Below are 16,318 nucleotides of genomic sequence, written 5' to 3' on the forward strand. Positions count from 1 at the left end.
TTTGGAGGCCTTGCGAGCCATCTTTTTTGAAATGTCTGAGTATTGAGACCGGTGGTGAACTACCTCCTTTCTCTGTGGGAGGTTAACCTGGGGGCCTGGCTCCAAGTAGTAACTTCCTATTTGTGATCAATTTATGAGAATTTTTATTTTTCCATTAGATACGGATAATTAACATGCATGTAATAGGTTGTAATCTGTCTTGCTGTCTTATACAGTGAGTTATTTTTGACTTTGCAATATCTTTGACAGCTTGCCTATGATGTGATAACAGTTCAATGTTTATTCAGTACTAAAATGGCTTCTTTTCTACATTCATGGAAAGGATTATCTGGGCTGGAAGATTTTATTTTTAGTTATAGTTCCTCCAGCATGTTCCTACTACCCAGGTGTATTATTAGAATGTATCAGGAATTCTTACACAATTATCCAAGAAGAATTGCTATCTTTGTTTTAAGGAGGGGCTAAATTGAAACACAAATAAAGGGAAGGTGCTGGGAATCACAGAAGACCTAGGAATGGAGCCAGCAGTTCTAACTCTGATCCTTAATGAAAAAGAGAAGAAAAATAAAAAACGCCACACCTCTTCTCCCAAGTAATTATGTCTGATCTTTCAATGTGAGTGAAATACCTTTCTTCTATAGTTACGTACAATGTTAACAGCCTTAATTCTCTTCAGAGTCAGTTATTTCTGGATCATAATCACATAATCTTCTTGTTTTGACAAATTCAGAGAAGGTCAAGGAGTCAGATTTTACCCCAGTATGACCTTTTTGCTCTAAAAATAGGCCAATGTTGTCCCGATGGGGAAGCCTGATGGAGCGGCTGAATAATGGCTCTTCAATTCCCAGTAGCTCCCGTGTATGATGAGAAATCACCTGAAATGCAAGGATAATATTTTTAATGAGACTGACTTGAAAATACAATTAAATAAAAGTTTTATGCAGTTTCCTAGCCCCTTGAATGCTAATCTCTTAAGCGATTTCTGTGGGAAAATTAAAAATGAAAAAACATTCACAAACTTATTGTCAAGCATCGAGTATAATGCTTAATTAAAAGTGTTATAAAGTGTGAAAGTGTCACTTTGGAATTAGGAAATACAATCTAACCATCAATTCAGTGATTCTAAAAGTATGTTTGAGGTTCATCAATAGACAATGAGGATTCTCTGATGGACTATGTATTTATCTAAAAATGAGTTCTTTCTTTGGTTCTGATGAACAAATAACAAGCAATAGACTTTATTTTTGCCTAATACTTAAAGCAACTTACTAGTAATATACTTGAAATTAATAAGGATTATTAGAAATAGGTAGTCATGAACATTAATTATTAAGAGTTTTCTAAGGAGTCTTAATTCCACATTCATGAAAATGACACACACTCAATGCTTGGCACCTCTGCAGAGCACCTATTTCATATGACTTTAAGCAAATATTTGTAATGCCAGTAACGTTCAAGAAGATTCTATTATTAATATATCATCACTATATTTTCTATTGGTCATGGTTTCAAAGGCTGTTATTTTTGCTTTTATTTGCAAACTATTAATAGTTTTGCTTCAACATTATCAATTTATTGTGCACTGTTTGGTTACCTTACATGCACATTTGCCTAATTGGAACTATAATTTACTTTAAACCTAAAGACGTAATTGTCATGGTTCAAATATGAGTCATCTCTACCACTATTATAATGCAGTTGTATAGTATCTTTAAAATTTGCTTGTTGATTCCTGTAACAACATAGATTAATCTGAAATGCATTGTGCTAAGGGAAAAAAGCCAGATCCAAAGGCTATATATTATTTGGTTCCATTTAGGGATATTTTTAAAAAGGCACAATTATATGGACAAACAGATCAGTGTTTTTGAGGGTTTGAGGTAGAAGGATAGGCCAAATACAAAGGGGATACAGAGAAGTTTTAGGGTATATGGTTTTCTGGATCATAATCACATAATCTTCTTGTTTTGACAAATTCAAGAATACATGGCCCTATGCATTTGTCAAACCCATAGAACTATACTTGACAAACAATGACTTTAGTGTATGCAAAATCCCTTGGGTAAACTCCAAGATGGCATATAGACTGTGGACAAATAAATCTAACTATATTACAAACTAAGACATAATTTACCTGCAAGGAGTGGGGGAAAATGGAGCAAGTCTAAATAACTTTAACTTTGGAAAATAGTGCTTTGTCTAGATAATGTAAGACTAAAGACAAAACTATACACAAACACTGTACTCTATTTGGTAAATTTCTCACAGAATACATATTTATAGATAAATCAGGTTTTTCACTGTCAGAAAATAAATTACAAATAAACAAGTGGGTTTGGAGGTAGGAAGGAGATAAGAAAAGGCTAAAATAAATCATTTTATGTTTAACTGGAGTTAGATCAATATGAATACTTATTGTATTATATAATACTTATATATATATGGATACAGAAATAAGATAGATATTTGTGTACACAGAGGTTAATATGAATACATATAGTTCTAAGATCTTTCTACTGAAAGTACCTAGAAGCATGACACTCCGGTAGGAACAAGCACAACTAGTGCTCATATTTTAGTTTCTAAAAACTCTTCTCTGATAAAAGCAACCAAGCTGCAGCAAGGAAAATGTAAGATGTTCCTGAAGCTAATAGTAGTGCCAGAAAGTAGGGAGATACTTTTTTTTTTTTTTTTTAAATGGGGCATGTCAAAAGGACACAGGAACTAATTTAAAAGAGCTCCCAATTTAAAAAAAAAAAAAAGGAAATGGAATAATTTGAGCAACAAAATACATAACAGTATTGGCTTGTAACCCAAAGAATAAATGTCCATTGATCCAAACTAATATAAATGAAGAGATAAAAACTGAGGGGAAAGGGACAAGTAAATGTGAAGAACTTCAGAATAATTCTAACTACCCTGAAGAAAGAAGGAAAATAGAAAATTATCACTAAAACAACATAGTAGTAATTTAGCAGGCAAGACCCATTGATGAATGCTAAGATTAGTAGGCAAAACTCTGAAAAGCAGATGTTTGCATAGCTTCAGACTATCCTCTCCAATATATTTATCGATGTGGTTGTTTCACTGTATTTTCATAAATTTTTGATACTCCTCACTCTAAAAGATGGGAGCCTAACTCTTCTCTCCTTAAATATGAGCTGGAATTAGTAACTTGTTTCTAAAGAGCAGATATAAAAGGGAAACAGTAACTTTATAATAAGGAAATCTGGCTGTCACCACATTAAACAAGTGATCAGGTTAAGTTTCCAGTAATAAATCATGTTGATATCATGTAGCCCTGATATGATGAGAAGGGCTTATCACTTCTTTGGTAGTCTTCCCCCAAATCCATAATTTTAGTCTAATCATGGGAAAGATCAGAGAAACTAAAATTGAAGGAAATTTACATAATATCATATTACTGATCTTCAAGTGTCAAGTTTATAAAAAACAGATCAACAAACTATTGTGTTAGAAAAGACCAAGGAAATTTGACAGCTAAGTCCAATGTAATATCTCAGACTAGATCCTAGAAATAAAATTATCCATCAGTGGAAAAACTGGAAATATGAATAAAGTCTGTTTTTTAATAATAAAGTACTATTGTCAATGCTATATTCTTAGTTTTAATAAATACACTATAGTTGCATAAGATGTTAACATTAGGGGAAGCAAGGTTCAAAGTATACAGGAACTCTCTATACTATCTTTGCAACTGTTCTGTTACATTGAAATTATTTACAAATTAAAATATTTTTTTTTAAAAAAGGAAACATGTCTGTTTAGAAATCTTAATTTCTGACAATGGTATGAATTTGTGCTGCTTAAATAATTCATAACAAGGCCAAATGCAGAAAAATTACTGAGAGAATATGAAATTTATGAGGCTATACTTTAGAATACAAAAATCATGCATACAAAATGCATTAGCAACTCATCTATGTTTATCTCCAAATATTTATCATATTTCTTGTTTACTTGATGCAGTAAGTAGTAGGTATTTTGAGAAAAATTTTCTAAGAAAAATGAATTTTTTTTTTTAGAAACAAACAAACAAGCAAGGGTAATTCTCTTTTGTCTGGCATGTCCCTAGAATAAATAAAACTGACTTATTTAAGAGTTATCAGGTAAATTGTGAATGTATTGGTTGCTATAATTACAATAGTGGGATTAAAAATGCTTTCTATAGAGGTTGGTGTTTTAGCTCAGTGGCAGAGAGCTTACTAACACTCTCAAAGCCCTGGATTTGGGTTCATGGCACAGCAAAACAAACAAGAAAATGTTTCTTCTATAAGTAAGAAAGGTGACTACAGCATACTTAAATGCATGAATGATCTCTAGGAAGTCACCCTTGTCTTAGAGTAGAATTTACTTTTTCATGTGGATTTAACTGTCAAGCAAAGTTTATGCAATATACCTCTGAATGTACTGGCTTTTTAAAAAACATTTTCTTAGTTGTAGATGGACACAATATCTTTATTTTATTTATTTGTTTTTATGTGGTGTTGAGTATCGAACCCAGTGCCTTACACATATGAAGAAAGCACTCTATCACTGAGCCCCAACCCCAGCCCTGAACATACTGCTCTTTATGTTATTCTAGTCACCTCATGGAGAGGCCAAATTTGTCTGGTGACTTTGAAAACAAGTATTATGTGCCGCAGTCCGGCTGCAGCAAAATAACCAGGGGGTGACGAGCAACCTGTGTAGATTGATACAGTAGGAGTAGGAGCCGTTTATTGTAGGACAGGAGTGGTATTTATACATTCCACACAGCTTATCTTAATTAGCATAAAATAGATACAGCAGTCAACCAATAAGGAATCTCCACACTTAATGGCTAGCTGGCGTTACTTCACAAACCACTCCCCCTGGCATTTTGCCAGGCGCCATCCAGACTTGTTTACAGACTCTAACATTTCTCTGGCAAAATGCCAGGCGCCATCCTGACTTGTTTACAGACTCTAACAATTATGAAGTTTGCTTATTCAAACTTTTGGGATCTAAGGACAAATAAGGGTGTTCATCATTTACTTTTGAAGATTTCAGAAGATTTTTAAGACCTCTCCTTTGCTTACAAGATCAAAAGAATTTTAGGATTTTTATTATTGCACAATTGATACTGTACTTTTGGGATTGGAATATTAAGTAATATGAATTTGACTCTTAAAAATGCTTTCTTAGATGGACATAGTGGTGCCAGCTACAAGGAGGCTGAGGAAGGAGGATTGCATATTCAAGGCTAGCCTGGGCAATTCAATGAGACCCTGTCTCAAAATAAAACAAAAAGAGCTGGAGATAGAGCTCAGAGGTAGAATGCTTGCTCAGAGGGAAACACAGTAACTTTAGAGTAAGGAAACCTGGCTGTCATCACATTAAACAAGTGATCAGGTTGTTATACAAGGCCCTGGGTTTGATCCCCTGCACTATAAGGAAAAAAAAGCTCTCTCATGATAAAGAGCTTTAAATGTTTTAGGAGTTTGGATTACAAATTACTATTTTTGTTAATTCTGTTCCTTATTTAGGAAAATTCATTACAGGTAGAAATAAGATCTTATAATTATAGCTGTATTATATTTGAACATAAAAATAGTAAGATTTTTATCTGACAGTATTTGGTAACTATGTGAGGGCATGGTTGGAAATACCATATATAAGTAGTCCTTCTCATATTTCGTTCATGGAATTTCATGGTTATAAGAGTGTTCATTTAGAGAGGCAGTACAGGAGTGATTTAAATAGGACATGGATTGGGGAGTCACATAGAACGGATTTGAATATTGTCTCTTAAACTTATCATCTGAATAAACTCTTGTAAATTGCTTCAGCTCAGTTTTCTCTTCTGAAAAATGAGGATTAGGTGAAATAACATATGTATGGTGCCCAACACACAGTAACCACTTGGCAAAGGATAGCTATTAGCAGAATTCAAGGCTTGTGTTTAATAATAAAAAAAAAAATTTTTTTATATCTCAGTGCCAGTAAAAGGACTTGAATAGTAATAAGTGTAATTTTCTTATTTTTGGAACCATATATCTTATGGAATTACATAGTTCTAAGTTCTGAAAGATCCTAGAAAACTGATTCCACAGCCTGAACCAGGCCTAATGAATTAAAACGTCTGGAGGGTGGAGCCTAGAAATCTACCTTTCCAAAAAAAAAAAAAAAAATGGGGCTGGGATTGTATCTCTGCAATAGAGTGCTTGCCTAGCACGTGCAAGATTCAATCCTCAGCACCACATAAAAACAAACAAGTGAATAAATAAAGGTATTGTGTCCAACTACAACTAAAAAGAATATTTTTTTAAAAATCTCGTATTCTGAAGACTACCCGTGTTTGGCAATCACTGAGGTACAGCATTTATGGGCATGGTTGTAGAGTGTGAATCCTGTTATGTTGGGGTGGGGCTGCTAGTGCAAAGTTTACAATTAAGATTATGTATGTGATGCTTTATATATTGTAAACACTACAAATGGAAGGTAATATTTCTTTATCTATTTATTTGTTTATTTTGGTGCTGGGGATTGAATCCAGAGCCTACAAGGCAAGCACTCTACCAACTGAGCTATATCCCCAGCTCTAAGGAAGGTAATATTTAAAAAAAAAAAATTGTAGTGGTAGATAAACAGCATGCCTTTATTTTATTAGTTTATTTTTTTACACGGTGCTAAGGATCAAATCCAGTGCCTTACACGTGCTAGGCAAGCGCTCTGCTACTGATCTACATACAGCCCCAGCCCATGTAAGGTAATAGTAAGGAAAGGAGAGTGATCGCGGACTAGTGGTGTTGGAGAGATGAGGCCCGGGGAGGTTAAAGTAACTTGTTTTAATGTTAGGCAGCAAAGCAGACAAAACACGTGTGGTGTTACATAAACGCTAAGTGGGTATCAGAGACAAAGTGTTATGAGAGTTTGAGAAGAGGGATTACATGGGATGGCAAGGTCAGGAAAGACTTCTTGGGGAGATGAGAATGAGAAATTGGTCTTGAAGTAAGATTAAGATTCATATTAATAAAACAGGAGAAGAGGATCTGAGCAAAGACACAGGGGGAGGCATGCACCAGACAGGAATGTGAACTGAGAGAGCCTGGCAGGTTCAGCAAAGATTCACTAGAGGAGTGGTGGGGAGCGAATGTGGTTGGAGAAAACTTGTGGAGGGCCTTGAATCCTAAACTACGAAGTTGGGACTATGGTGTAAACAGACAGACAGGATCCAAAGAAGATTTCCAAATAATATATGAGTGGTTGGACATTGAAGGTCTAAAGACAGATCCCTTGAATCCAAAGAGCCTAAGGAGAGAGACTCAAAGTGACAGGCTACTTCAGTGTACAAGGTGTGAGGCAATAGGGCCTGAAAATCAGGGATGGAGAGAATCAGCCAGCTGAAATGCCACAGGAGAAACTGACAGTTCTTGGGATGTTTGTAGGGATCAAAGGACAGAGAGGAAGCAATCACTGTGAGCCTGGGAGGCTGGGAGGACAATGACACCATGGTCAGAAATAGAATCAAAAGAAAAGGAGGTTTGTCTGGGATTCATGGTAGCATTGGTACAGTGCTCCTCAGGGACACTTTGTATACAACTCACCTTCATGTCCTCAAAATCTGTTATCCCCATCTGAGGGAGGTTTGAGCAATTTACATGGATGAGTTTTCGGCCACTAATGAAATTTGTGGTAAAACACTCCTGTCAGTACAAAAAGAACAACACTTAAAAATGTTCTGCAGCTAGCATGAAGAAAAAGGAGGGATGGAGAGAAGGATGAAGGACAGAATGGAATCATGTTAGTCTCCAGCCCTATACTGAGAAAAAAATTAAATTCATTTTGTAGTCTAATAGTACAACATATTTTCTGTTTAAGCTCTTGATAAAATTTCAGGCTAATTAAATTTTTTGGGGGGGTGGGGCATGCTACAACCAATGATTCTTCACGTCTCCTTTCCTTTCCTTTTTTTCCCCGCAGTACTGGAAATGGAATCCAAGGCCTCGCACATGTTAGGCAAGTGCTCCACCACCAAACTATATCACCAGTCCTTTTAATTTTATTTTGAAACAGAGTCAAGCTAAGTTGCCTTGAACTTCCAATCCTCCTTCCTCAAGCCTCCTGAGTAGCTGGTTTCAATTACATCTTTAAGTACAAGAGGTAAAGATTTCAGATCTTGTGATGTTTTGTGGTAGCCTAAAATCTTAGTTGGAATTAGTAAATTAAGAGACTTAACACTATGTTTTTGATAAAGCTATTTTGGGTTAATTGACTAACTCACTACTCTTAAGTGCTCATGGTACATGACATATTTGGGGCATACACAAGAATTTAACAGTAAAAGTTCAAGGTAAGGGAGTTGCCACTAAAACAACTTGACAAAGTACCAGAAAGTCTAGCTTGGACAAAATCTATTTTAAAATATAGGTTTTGTTTTTTAATGAAAAGAGGCCTATGCAAATTTCTTGGTCCTTTTTTTCAAAGACTGCAGAGAAATATAATCATTGGAATAAAGAGGAAAAACAAATGATTTATTACTAATTATTATTATTATTATTACTGTTTATATACGAGGTACACATACTAGGTACTTGGGATTGAACTCAGAGATCCTCCCCCACTAAATTATATCATTACCCCTTTTTAATTTTGAGATAGGGTCATGCTAAGTTGCCCAGATGGCCTCAAACTTGTGATCCTCCTGCCTAAGCCTCCCAAGTCCCTGGGATTATAGGCATGAGCTGCTGCGACTGGCTTATTCATGTTTTTAAGATGGACCCTTGTTATGTTGTTGCCCAAGCTGGTCTTGAACTCTTGAACTCAAGTGATGTTTCTATGTCAGCCTCCCAAGTGTGAGGACTACAGGCGCATGCCATAGTACCTAACTTTTGAAAAAACAAACATGACCCTCCCTTCCTCTCCTAAAATACAAATATATATCAGTGGCAAGGGCGGAACTCAGTGGTAGTGTGCTTAGCATGTGCAAGGCCCTGGGTTTGATCCTCAGAAACACACACACACACACACACACACACACACACACACATACTCCAGATTACCTTCCCCAGAGTCCAGGACTTTTCTGTACTCCTAGTGAAGAAGAGGAAAGACCTCAGGTCAGGGTAGAGGAAGTATGAGGTAGGATGAGAGCATATGATTTTTAAAAGTGTTATTTTTGTTACCTTGTATTGAGGGAAGCCTAGCTGGCTAATCCATTCTGCAACTTTCTCTGGGCTCCATTTAAGATATTCGAATTGTAATGCAGTTTCCTTTTCTTTTGGCTGGGATGTTTTATCTTTAGGTGCTGTTTCTTTCAATTCTTGGCCTGAATCTGTAATTTTCTTTTCACTAAAGGTCTTTCTTAAGCCTGTGTGAGTCTCTGGGAGGTCTAAGATATCAACAAGATGAAGCAGTTTTGGAAATTTTGAGGGATACTCATAATTTGTACTAGTTGATTCCATTTCACTTTGTTTGAGACGTCTAGCTGCATAGTCTTTTTTAAAAGTTGTGTCAGTTTCTTCTACTGACACTTTTATGGTTTGAAACTTGGGGTTTTCTAGCTGATCCTTATCCATAGAATACTTAGATTTGATTGGTGCTGGCTCTTCTTCCTTGAATAATTCTGTATGTTTCTCTCTTGGTTTGATTTCATCTGGTAACTTTAGATTTTCCTCCTCATTTGGCTCCATTTGTGTCTTGTCTTGAACTTTAGGTTTGGTCTTCTTTGGTGGCATTTGACCTGTTTCCTCAATTGATTTTCTTGGTTCCTTCTTTTGAAACTTTGATTTAGACTGCTCTGGTGGCTCTAGACCTTTCTCCTCAGTTGACTCCCTTGGTGTTTCCCATGATTCAGACTTCTCTGATGGAGCAAGTCCTATATTCTTGCTTGATTTTCTCCGCTTCTCTTTATGATCTGTTGGTTTGGTATTCTTTGATAGTTCTAGAACTTTTTCCCGAATTGACTGTTTTTGTGTCTCCTCTTGAACATTTGGTTTGACCTCATGTTGTAGTACTAGACCAGTCTCTTCTGCTGTCTCTGGAATCTTTTCTTCAGTTGACTTTCTTTTTGTTTCCTTAGGAACTTGTGATATGGTCTTTTCTGATGGCTTTAGATTTGTTTCATTAATTGTTTTTCTTAATTCTTCCTCAGGAAGCTCAGATTTGACCTCCTCTAGTTGCTCTGGAACTTTCTCCTCAGTTGACATTTGTTGCATCTCCTCTGGAACCTCTAGTTTAGTCTCTTCTGGAGGTTTTAGATCTGCTTCCTCAGTAGACTTTCTTGATTTCTGGTCTGGAAACTCTGGTTTAGTCTGCTCAGTTGACTTTCTTTGTGTCTCCTCTGGAATCTCTGGTTTGGTCATCTTTTTTGGCTGTAGATCTGTCTCTTCAACTAATTTCTTTGGTTTCTCATTTGAAAAATCTAGTTTGGACTGCTCTGGAGGTTCTAGATCTGTTTCCTTCTTCTGCTCTCTAAGTGATTCCTCTGGAACCTCCTGTTCAGACTCCTTTAGTAACTCTAATCCTGTCATATTGATTGTGGTCCCCGGAACCTCAGACTTGGTTTCCGCTGGTAACTGTATATCTATTTCTGAAGCTGATTCTGTGAGTACATCCTCTGTAACATCTGGTTTAGCCTCCTCTTGTGGCTCTAGATCTGGTGCCTCCAAATCCTTGTAAAGCTCGTCTCCCATCTCTCCCAGTGACTCTGACTTTAACACTTGGGGAATCCCTAAATCAGTCTGGCTAGATGGCTCTACCTCGATCTCCTTAGGAATTTCTTCCTCAGACGTCCAGGTTGGTTTTGGCTGCACATTCTTTGCAATCTCTGACTCTTCCTCTTTCTCAGTTTCTAGTGGCTGTGACACTTGGTCATTTTCTGCCTCTGTCTTGGTGTCTGGTTCGGCATTTTCAGACAATTTACGAAGTTCAGGCCTCTCAGGCTCTGACTTCTCATTTTCATCAGGACTAGAATCATAATCTTCAGTGACTTTCTCCATTACGCAGTTCAATGGACGCGCCTAGGCCTCCTAGCAACCTCAACTTCCGACAGCGTCTCTATGGATACTACGATTTCCGGCAGTGTCTTCCTGAATCTTCCTCACGTTTTGTGGATTCTAACCGATCCCAGATTTTAAAAATTGGCGATCAAAGGCAGCCAGTAGCCCTCCTCGCGTCCGCGTCGCCAGCCTCCGCGGGCCAGACTCCTGGGGCCGCATCGGGGCCGGTGCGCTCTTCCCGCGGTCGCGGCGCCGCTTCTTCCGGCCCCAGGCTCCCTCGGCTCTTCTCGGCTTGCAGCCGCCTCGCTCGCGCGGCCTTCGGCTGTTTCCGGAGCCGCCAGCGGCTGGTGGCGGAGACGCTCCGGGCGCGGGCTGCAGATGTCGGACTGGCAGGCGGCTGAGGGGCCGGGCTTCTGGAGCCCCGCAGCCCGCCGAGGGTCGGCGGGCGGAGTCGGGGACAGCTCCGGAGTGGAGGGGAGCCTGGCGGCCGCCGCAGGTACGCATTGCCAGGACGCTGGCGGGTGGGTGCCGCCCGCCTAGGGCCCCGCATTTCGGCGCGAGTCTCTGCGGCGCTCTGCCCGGGGTCCCGGGCCGCGCGGACCCACCTCCGCAGCCCCTTCGCGCGCGGGGCCCGCTCCCCCTGAGGCGCGACCTTGTCCCCGCCGCCGCAGCCACCCGGGCCCTGAGGGCGCTCGAGGTTATTTTGTTCTCCGTTTCGAAATGCCTCGGTTGCTGCCGCGCTTCCTTTCAGACCAGCCCAGGTGGCAGTGACAGGGTTGCTCTGCTGGCGCCCCTCGAGCTGCGGCCGGGGTTCGCTAGCGTCTCCGTGGGCCCACGCACCTGGGCTGCCGCCTCAAGCTTCTGTTTCCACAGCCGACCCCAGGTCTGTCCCCTGCCCCTGTCTTTCCACGCGCTTCTCCCCCATCCGGGTTGGCAGCGTCGCTTTCGCGCTCGCCTAGGTGCACTCAGGCCCCCGGTCCATCCGTGCACTCGCCGCCGCCCCCTCCTTCCCCCGGGCGGGAGCGGGACCGAACAGGTAGGCGCTGAGGTCTCCAAAGAACTTAGTAGTCAAAGCAAAGGCCGCAAACAGGCTGCAGTAGGAATTTTGGCGATCTCCCCCATTCCCCAAGACTCTCATGCTCTCGTTCAGGACTGTCCATTTCCATCCAAGCAAGTTGCTCCGTTTGGGTTACTTCACTGTGCAAAGATGAAAGGGACAATGTATTCCACTTTTACCTTTCAGTCTGGGGATCACCACACCAAATGCATCTAAAAGGATGGATGGTCTCTGAAATACAGAAGGGGAGAGGGGAGAGAACTGGGCGAGCCAAGCAGTAAATAAATCATTTTCCAGGCTTGAAGTTAAAGTGACACCACGAAGTACAGTAGTTGAGGCACATCCGTGGAGCCTAGATTGGAGTATAGTTCCTCCTTCTTAAGTAAACTTGGGCAAGTCCCTTAACTTCTCTTTCTCACTTTCATTCTCTGTAAGATGTGGGTACTGATAGTGTTTGCCTTATAGGATCCTTGGGAGGATTGTATGAGGCCTTGAGTCTAACACACTTAATATGAAGCCCAAGGTACTCACTACATTCCGTTATCCATTATGAGACTAAAGCCCGTTTTTGCTCAGCTAAACTCTCAGTGCTGCCAGAGGAGATATTTCTGGATGTATCTCTTTTAAATGGTGGTGGCTTTCTTACTTGTACCCCAGATGTCTCCCATCTCATAATGTTACTTCACCCAAACACATGCACCCATACCTGTGAACCACCCAACTTTTTTTTTTTTTTTTAAATTTAAAACATCTAACAGCCAGGAGTGGTGGTGCATGCCTGTAATCCCAGCGGCTTGGGAGGCTGAGGCAGGAGGATCACAAGTTCAAAGCTAGCCTCAGAGACTTAACTAGGCCCTGTCTCTAAATAAAAATACAAAAAATGGCTGGGGATGTAGCTCAGTGGTTAAGTGCCCTGGGTTCAATCTGAGGTAGAACCCGCCCCCCCCCAAACAACAGCAACAGCAACAACAGATAAAACATCTAACAATTTTTGCCTTTTAAAATTTTGAACTTTTTGTGCTTTATGTTAAATTAAAAATTAGTGGCATATATTTAGTATTAAAGCCATAGAAATTCTAAGCATGGGTGGGGTTGTCACTTGTTGGTAGAGCACTTTCCCAGCAGTGTGAGGCCCTGTTTTTCATTCCCCAGTGCTGGGGGGTGGGGGGAAGAAATTATTTTTTTTCAGTAATTTTTAAAAATTTCCTTGAAAATTTTATATCTTTTTAAAAATTTTATTTATTCTGACTTGTTACGTATGAGAGCAGAATGCATTTCAATTCATATTACACATACAGAGCACAATTTTTCATGTCTCTAGTTATACACAAAGTAGAGTCATACTATTTGTGTCTTCATACATATATTTATCAAATGATGTTCATCTCATTCCACCCTCTTTCCTACCCCCATGCCTCCTCCCTTCCCCTCACTCCCCTTTGCCATATCTAAAGTTCGTCTATTCCTCCCATGGGGGGCTGGGGAAGAAATTCTAAGCTAATTTCTAAAAGAAATATTAAGTAAACAAGCACCTATAAAGGCTATGTCTTTCTGGGCATGGTCAAATTTCTGTAATCCCAGTGATTGGGGAGGCTGAGGTAGGAGGATGCCAAATTCAAGGCCAGCATGGGGAACTTAGAGAGACTGTGTCTCAAAAAGAGCTGGGGATTGTATCTCCCTTTGGAGATAGCCTTCATTCTCTCTTGAATGTGTTTTCCTTGCTTTACCCCAAAGTTGTCTCTCTCTCTCTCTTGAGATTATTCCCCTTACCCCTTGGATAAGTATCTACTTTTCTAAATAAACCTCTGTCTGTGCCTTTGGTCGGGGGATGTAGCTCAGAAATAGAGCCACTGGGTTCAATCCTCAGCACTGAAAAAAAAAAGTGTATGTCTCATAAACACCCCTGTGTGTGTGCGCCAGTATTTACAAATTGAACATGTTATAACTTTTCTTTTAGGTTCTCATGTGTTTATGACAATCATATCCAAGCATTTTATTTTTTATGGTGCTGGAGATTGAACCCATGGGCCTTCCCACATGCTAGACAAATGCTCTACCCCTGAGCTACACCCTCAGCCCAACTCACATTTTAAATAGAAAGATCTTAAGTATATATTTAAAGATGGTGGATTTGTTTCTGAGTGTGGTTCCTCCCTCCCCTGACTGGTTCTTGCGTTCATGTCTTCCTTCAAGGGAATTGGTAGAAATGCTTTTACTTTCTGCTTTTCCTCAGAAAGTAATGTGACAATTTCTGTTTACGTCATGTAGGGATTTATTATTGCAGTCCAGGTTAAGCTCTTCCTTTTGAGGTAAGATTTATTGCTAATCATAGGAATGATAGCTTATATATATTGAATGCTTACTCTGTGCCAGAATACAGAAAAAGAGTTATTTGTTACTATCTGATTTAATTCTTTCAACCATCATTTTCTTACCATTTTACAGAGGAACAAAGTATACACGAGAGAGGGTAACTTAACTTATCCAAGTTAACTTTAGAATTTTTACTGACTGTATGAAATTGCCACCTGTGATGTTGAAATTTGCAGTTGTTTCTTTTTATTGTCCACCGAGTATTGGCATTCCAGGAAAAAATATAATTTTTTCCCTCAAGGTATTATTAGTTTGGTGAGATGAGAATTCCATACTTAAAAAAAATGTACAGTTATGTTATATGATTGGGTGTCTTTAATTAAAGTTCTTCATGTACTAGTCTCCTAAGCCTTTTCCTTGAAGGTAGGTATGTAATCTGTCTTGCCTATTTTTTCTCCTAGAACCCTTGATGACTTATTTTAGAGGTTCTGTAAATGTTGGCTGAGTTGGATAGTGAAAGAAAGTGCCAGCAGAAAAATTTGAAGGAGCATCCATGAATAAGCCAAGAATGCTTCTCGTGTTAGAGCAGTAGTTCTCAACCAGGAATGATTTTGCACCCCTAGAGAACATGTGGCAATGTCTGGAAACATTTTTGGTTGTCAAACTGGGGCACCTATTATTGACATCTGGTGAGTATAGGCCAGAGATGTTGCTGTCATCCTGCAAAGCACAGGACTGTCTCCACAATGAGAATTCGGCTCCAAATGTCAGTCATGTTCCTTTTGAGAAAATCCCAGGTCAGAGTTAAATTGGGTTTCCGAGACACTGTGGAAAGGCTGCATTTAGCTTGGATCAGAATTTTATAGACTTGGGAGTAAGCCTAAAAAACTTTAAAATTAGAAGTTTGTCTGGATCCTTCTGCCCTTTGCACTGGAAAATGATCTGGTAAGCAGTGGAGAGCTGCTAAGAAATGAAATTGCAAGAGGTTTTTTCTTTATCTTCTGTTAGAAAACATCAATAAAAAAAATGAGGTTAGATAGTCACTTGTTATTGAATTAAGGATTTTGTTTTTTTCAAAGTATCTTATTCTTTCAAAGCAGGAATTTGTCATATCCAAAGTAACTATAACTTGTTTTTAAAAATTGTTCTCTGCAGAGGGTCTTCATGTTTGTTAGCTAAAGTTGTGGTGAAAAGGAAATAGGTTTATGTTCCTATGAACTAACTCTGCAGTGGTCATGGTGTTCTTATTGTTTTATGAACTATAATTGTTTTTAATAGTTTTTTATTTGGGGCACCTGGGTCCTCCAGTTCCCAAAGGGAGAAGGGAAATCATTCTTTATGTCATGAAACTCTCTGAGGTACACATGTTGCATCATTTCAGAGCAGGTAATTTGTTAAGTCTAGAGAACTCTGGGGAAAATAAAATGCAAAGTCTTTTACGGAAGGAAGAACTTAGTTTGGTATACATGACCCCAAGAGCTATCAGTGCATTTAGATATTAAGGACTGGAAATAGATCAGGTAAATTTGTTTCTGGATCTAATGTAGGTCTAAGAGCAGTTAAGTCTTTTTGTAATGCTAGAAATATTCTGTATCTGTGGCCATTTCAGTGGAAATTAATTAATTTAAAAATTGGTAGTTACTATATTGGATGGTGCAGAAAGGTAGAAGTTTATGCTGAAGAGCCTTTATATTAGTTTTCTATTGTGATTTTATTTCAGAACATTAAAAATTTGTATGGCTATTTTTTCTAGTAGTGGTATTATTTTTACAGTGTTAGTTGATTAGTCATGTCATAATTTGGTCCATGTAGTCCAATCCAAGAAATGTAATCTGAATGACCACTCAGGACCATGCCCCTTCTTAAAGGCTGGGGAGAAATTGGATCACATGGTCAATGGATTAAGTTGACACATAAATTTAGGCAATTTGTTTTTGTTTAAGCCTCTTGAGTCTATAACTACATA

The 16,318-nt window shown here is 39.0% G+C and overlaps 2 protein-coding genes across 2 annotated transcripts in view; one reads left to right on the plus strand and one right to left on the minus strand.

Moving 5' to 3' along the window:
* Window positions 1-515: 515 nt before the first annotated feature.
* Samd15 (sterile alpha motif domain containing 15) lies at window positions 516-10,982 on the minus strand. Its single transcript, XM_076848070.2, has 3 exons — window positions 9,168-10,982; window positions 7,590-7,688; window positions 516-875 (listed from the first exon to the last, which is right to left on the minus strand). Exons 1-3 carry the CDS (start codon window positions 10,980-10,982, stop codon window positions 663-665), a joined length of 2,127 nt encoding a protein of 708 aa, XP_076704185.2. The 3' UTR covers window positions 516-662.
* Window positions 10,983-11,322: 340 nt separating this feature from the next.
* Tmed8 (transmembrane p24 trafficking protein family member 8) overlaps window positions 11,323-16,318 on the plus strand; it is a 47,408-nt gene continuing 42,412 nt past the window's right edge. The window contains exon 1 of the mRNA XM_076849797.2: window positions 11,323-11,478. Within this exon, the coding sequence (XP_076705912.1) occupies window positions 11,361-11,478 (118 nt within the window). The 5' untranslated portion in view covers window positions 11,323-11,360. The remainder of the gene's footprint in view (window positions 11,479-16,318) is intronic.

This window comes from Callospermophilus lateralis, chromosome 3 (genome assembly GCF_048772815.1).
Source record: "Callospermophilus lateralis isolate mCalLat2 chromosome 3, mCalLat2.hap1, whole genome shotgun sequence".
Classification (NCBI taxonomy): Eukaryota; Metazoa; Chordata; class Mammalia; order Rodentia; family Sciuridae; genus Callospermophilus; species Callospermophilus lateralis.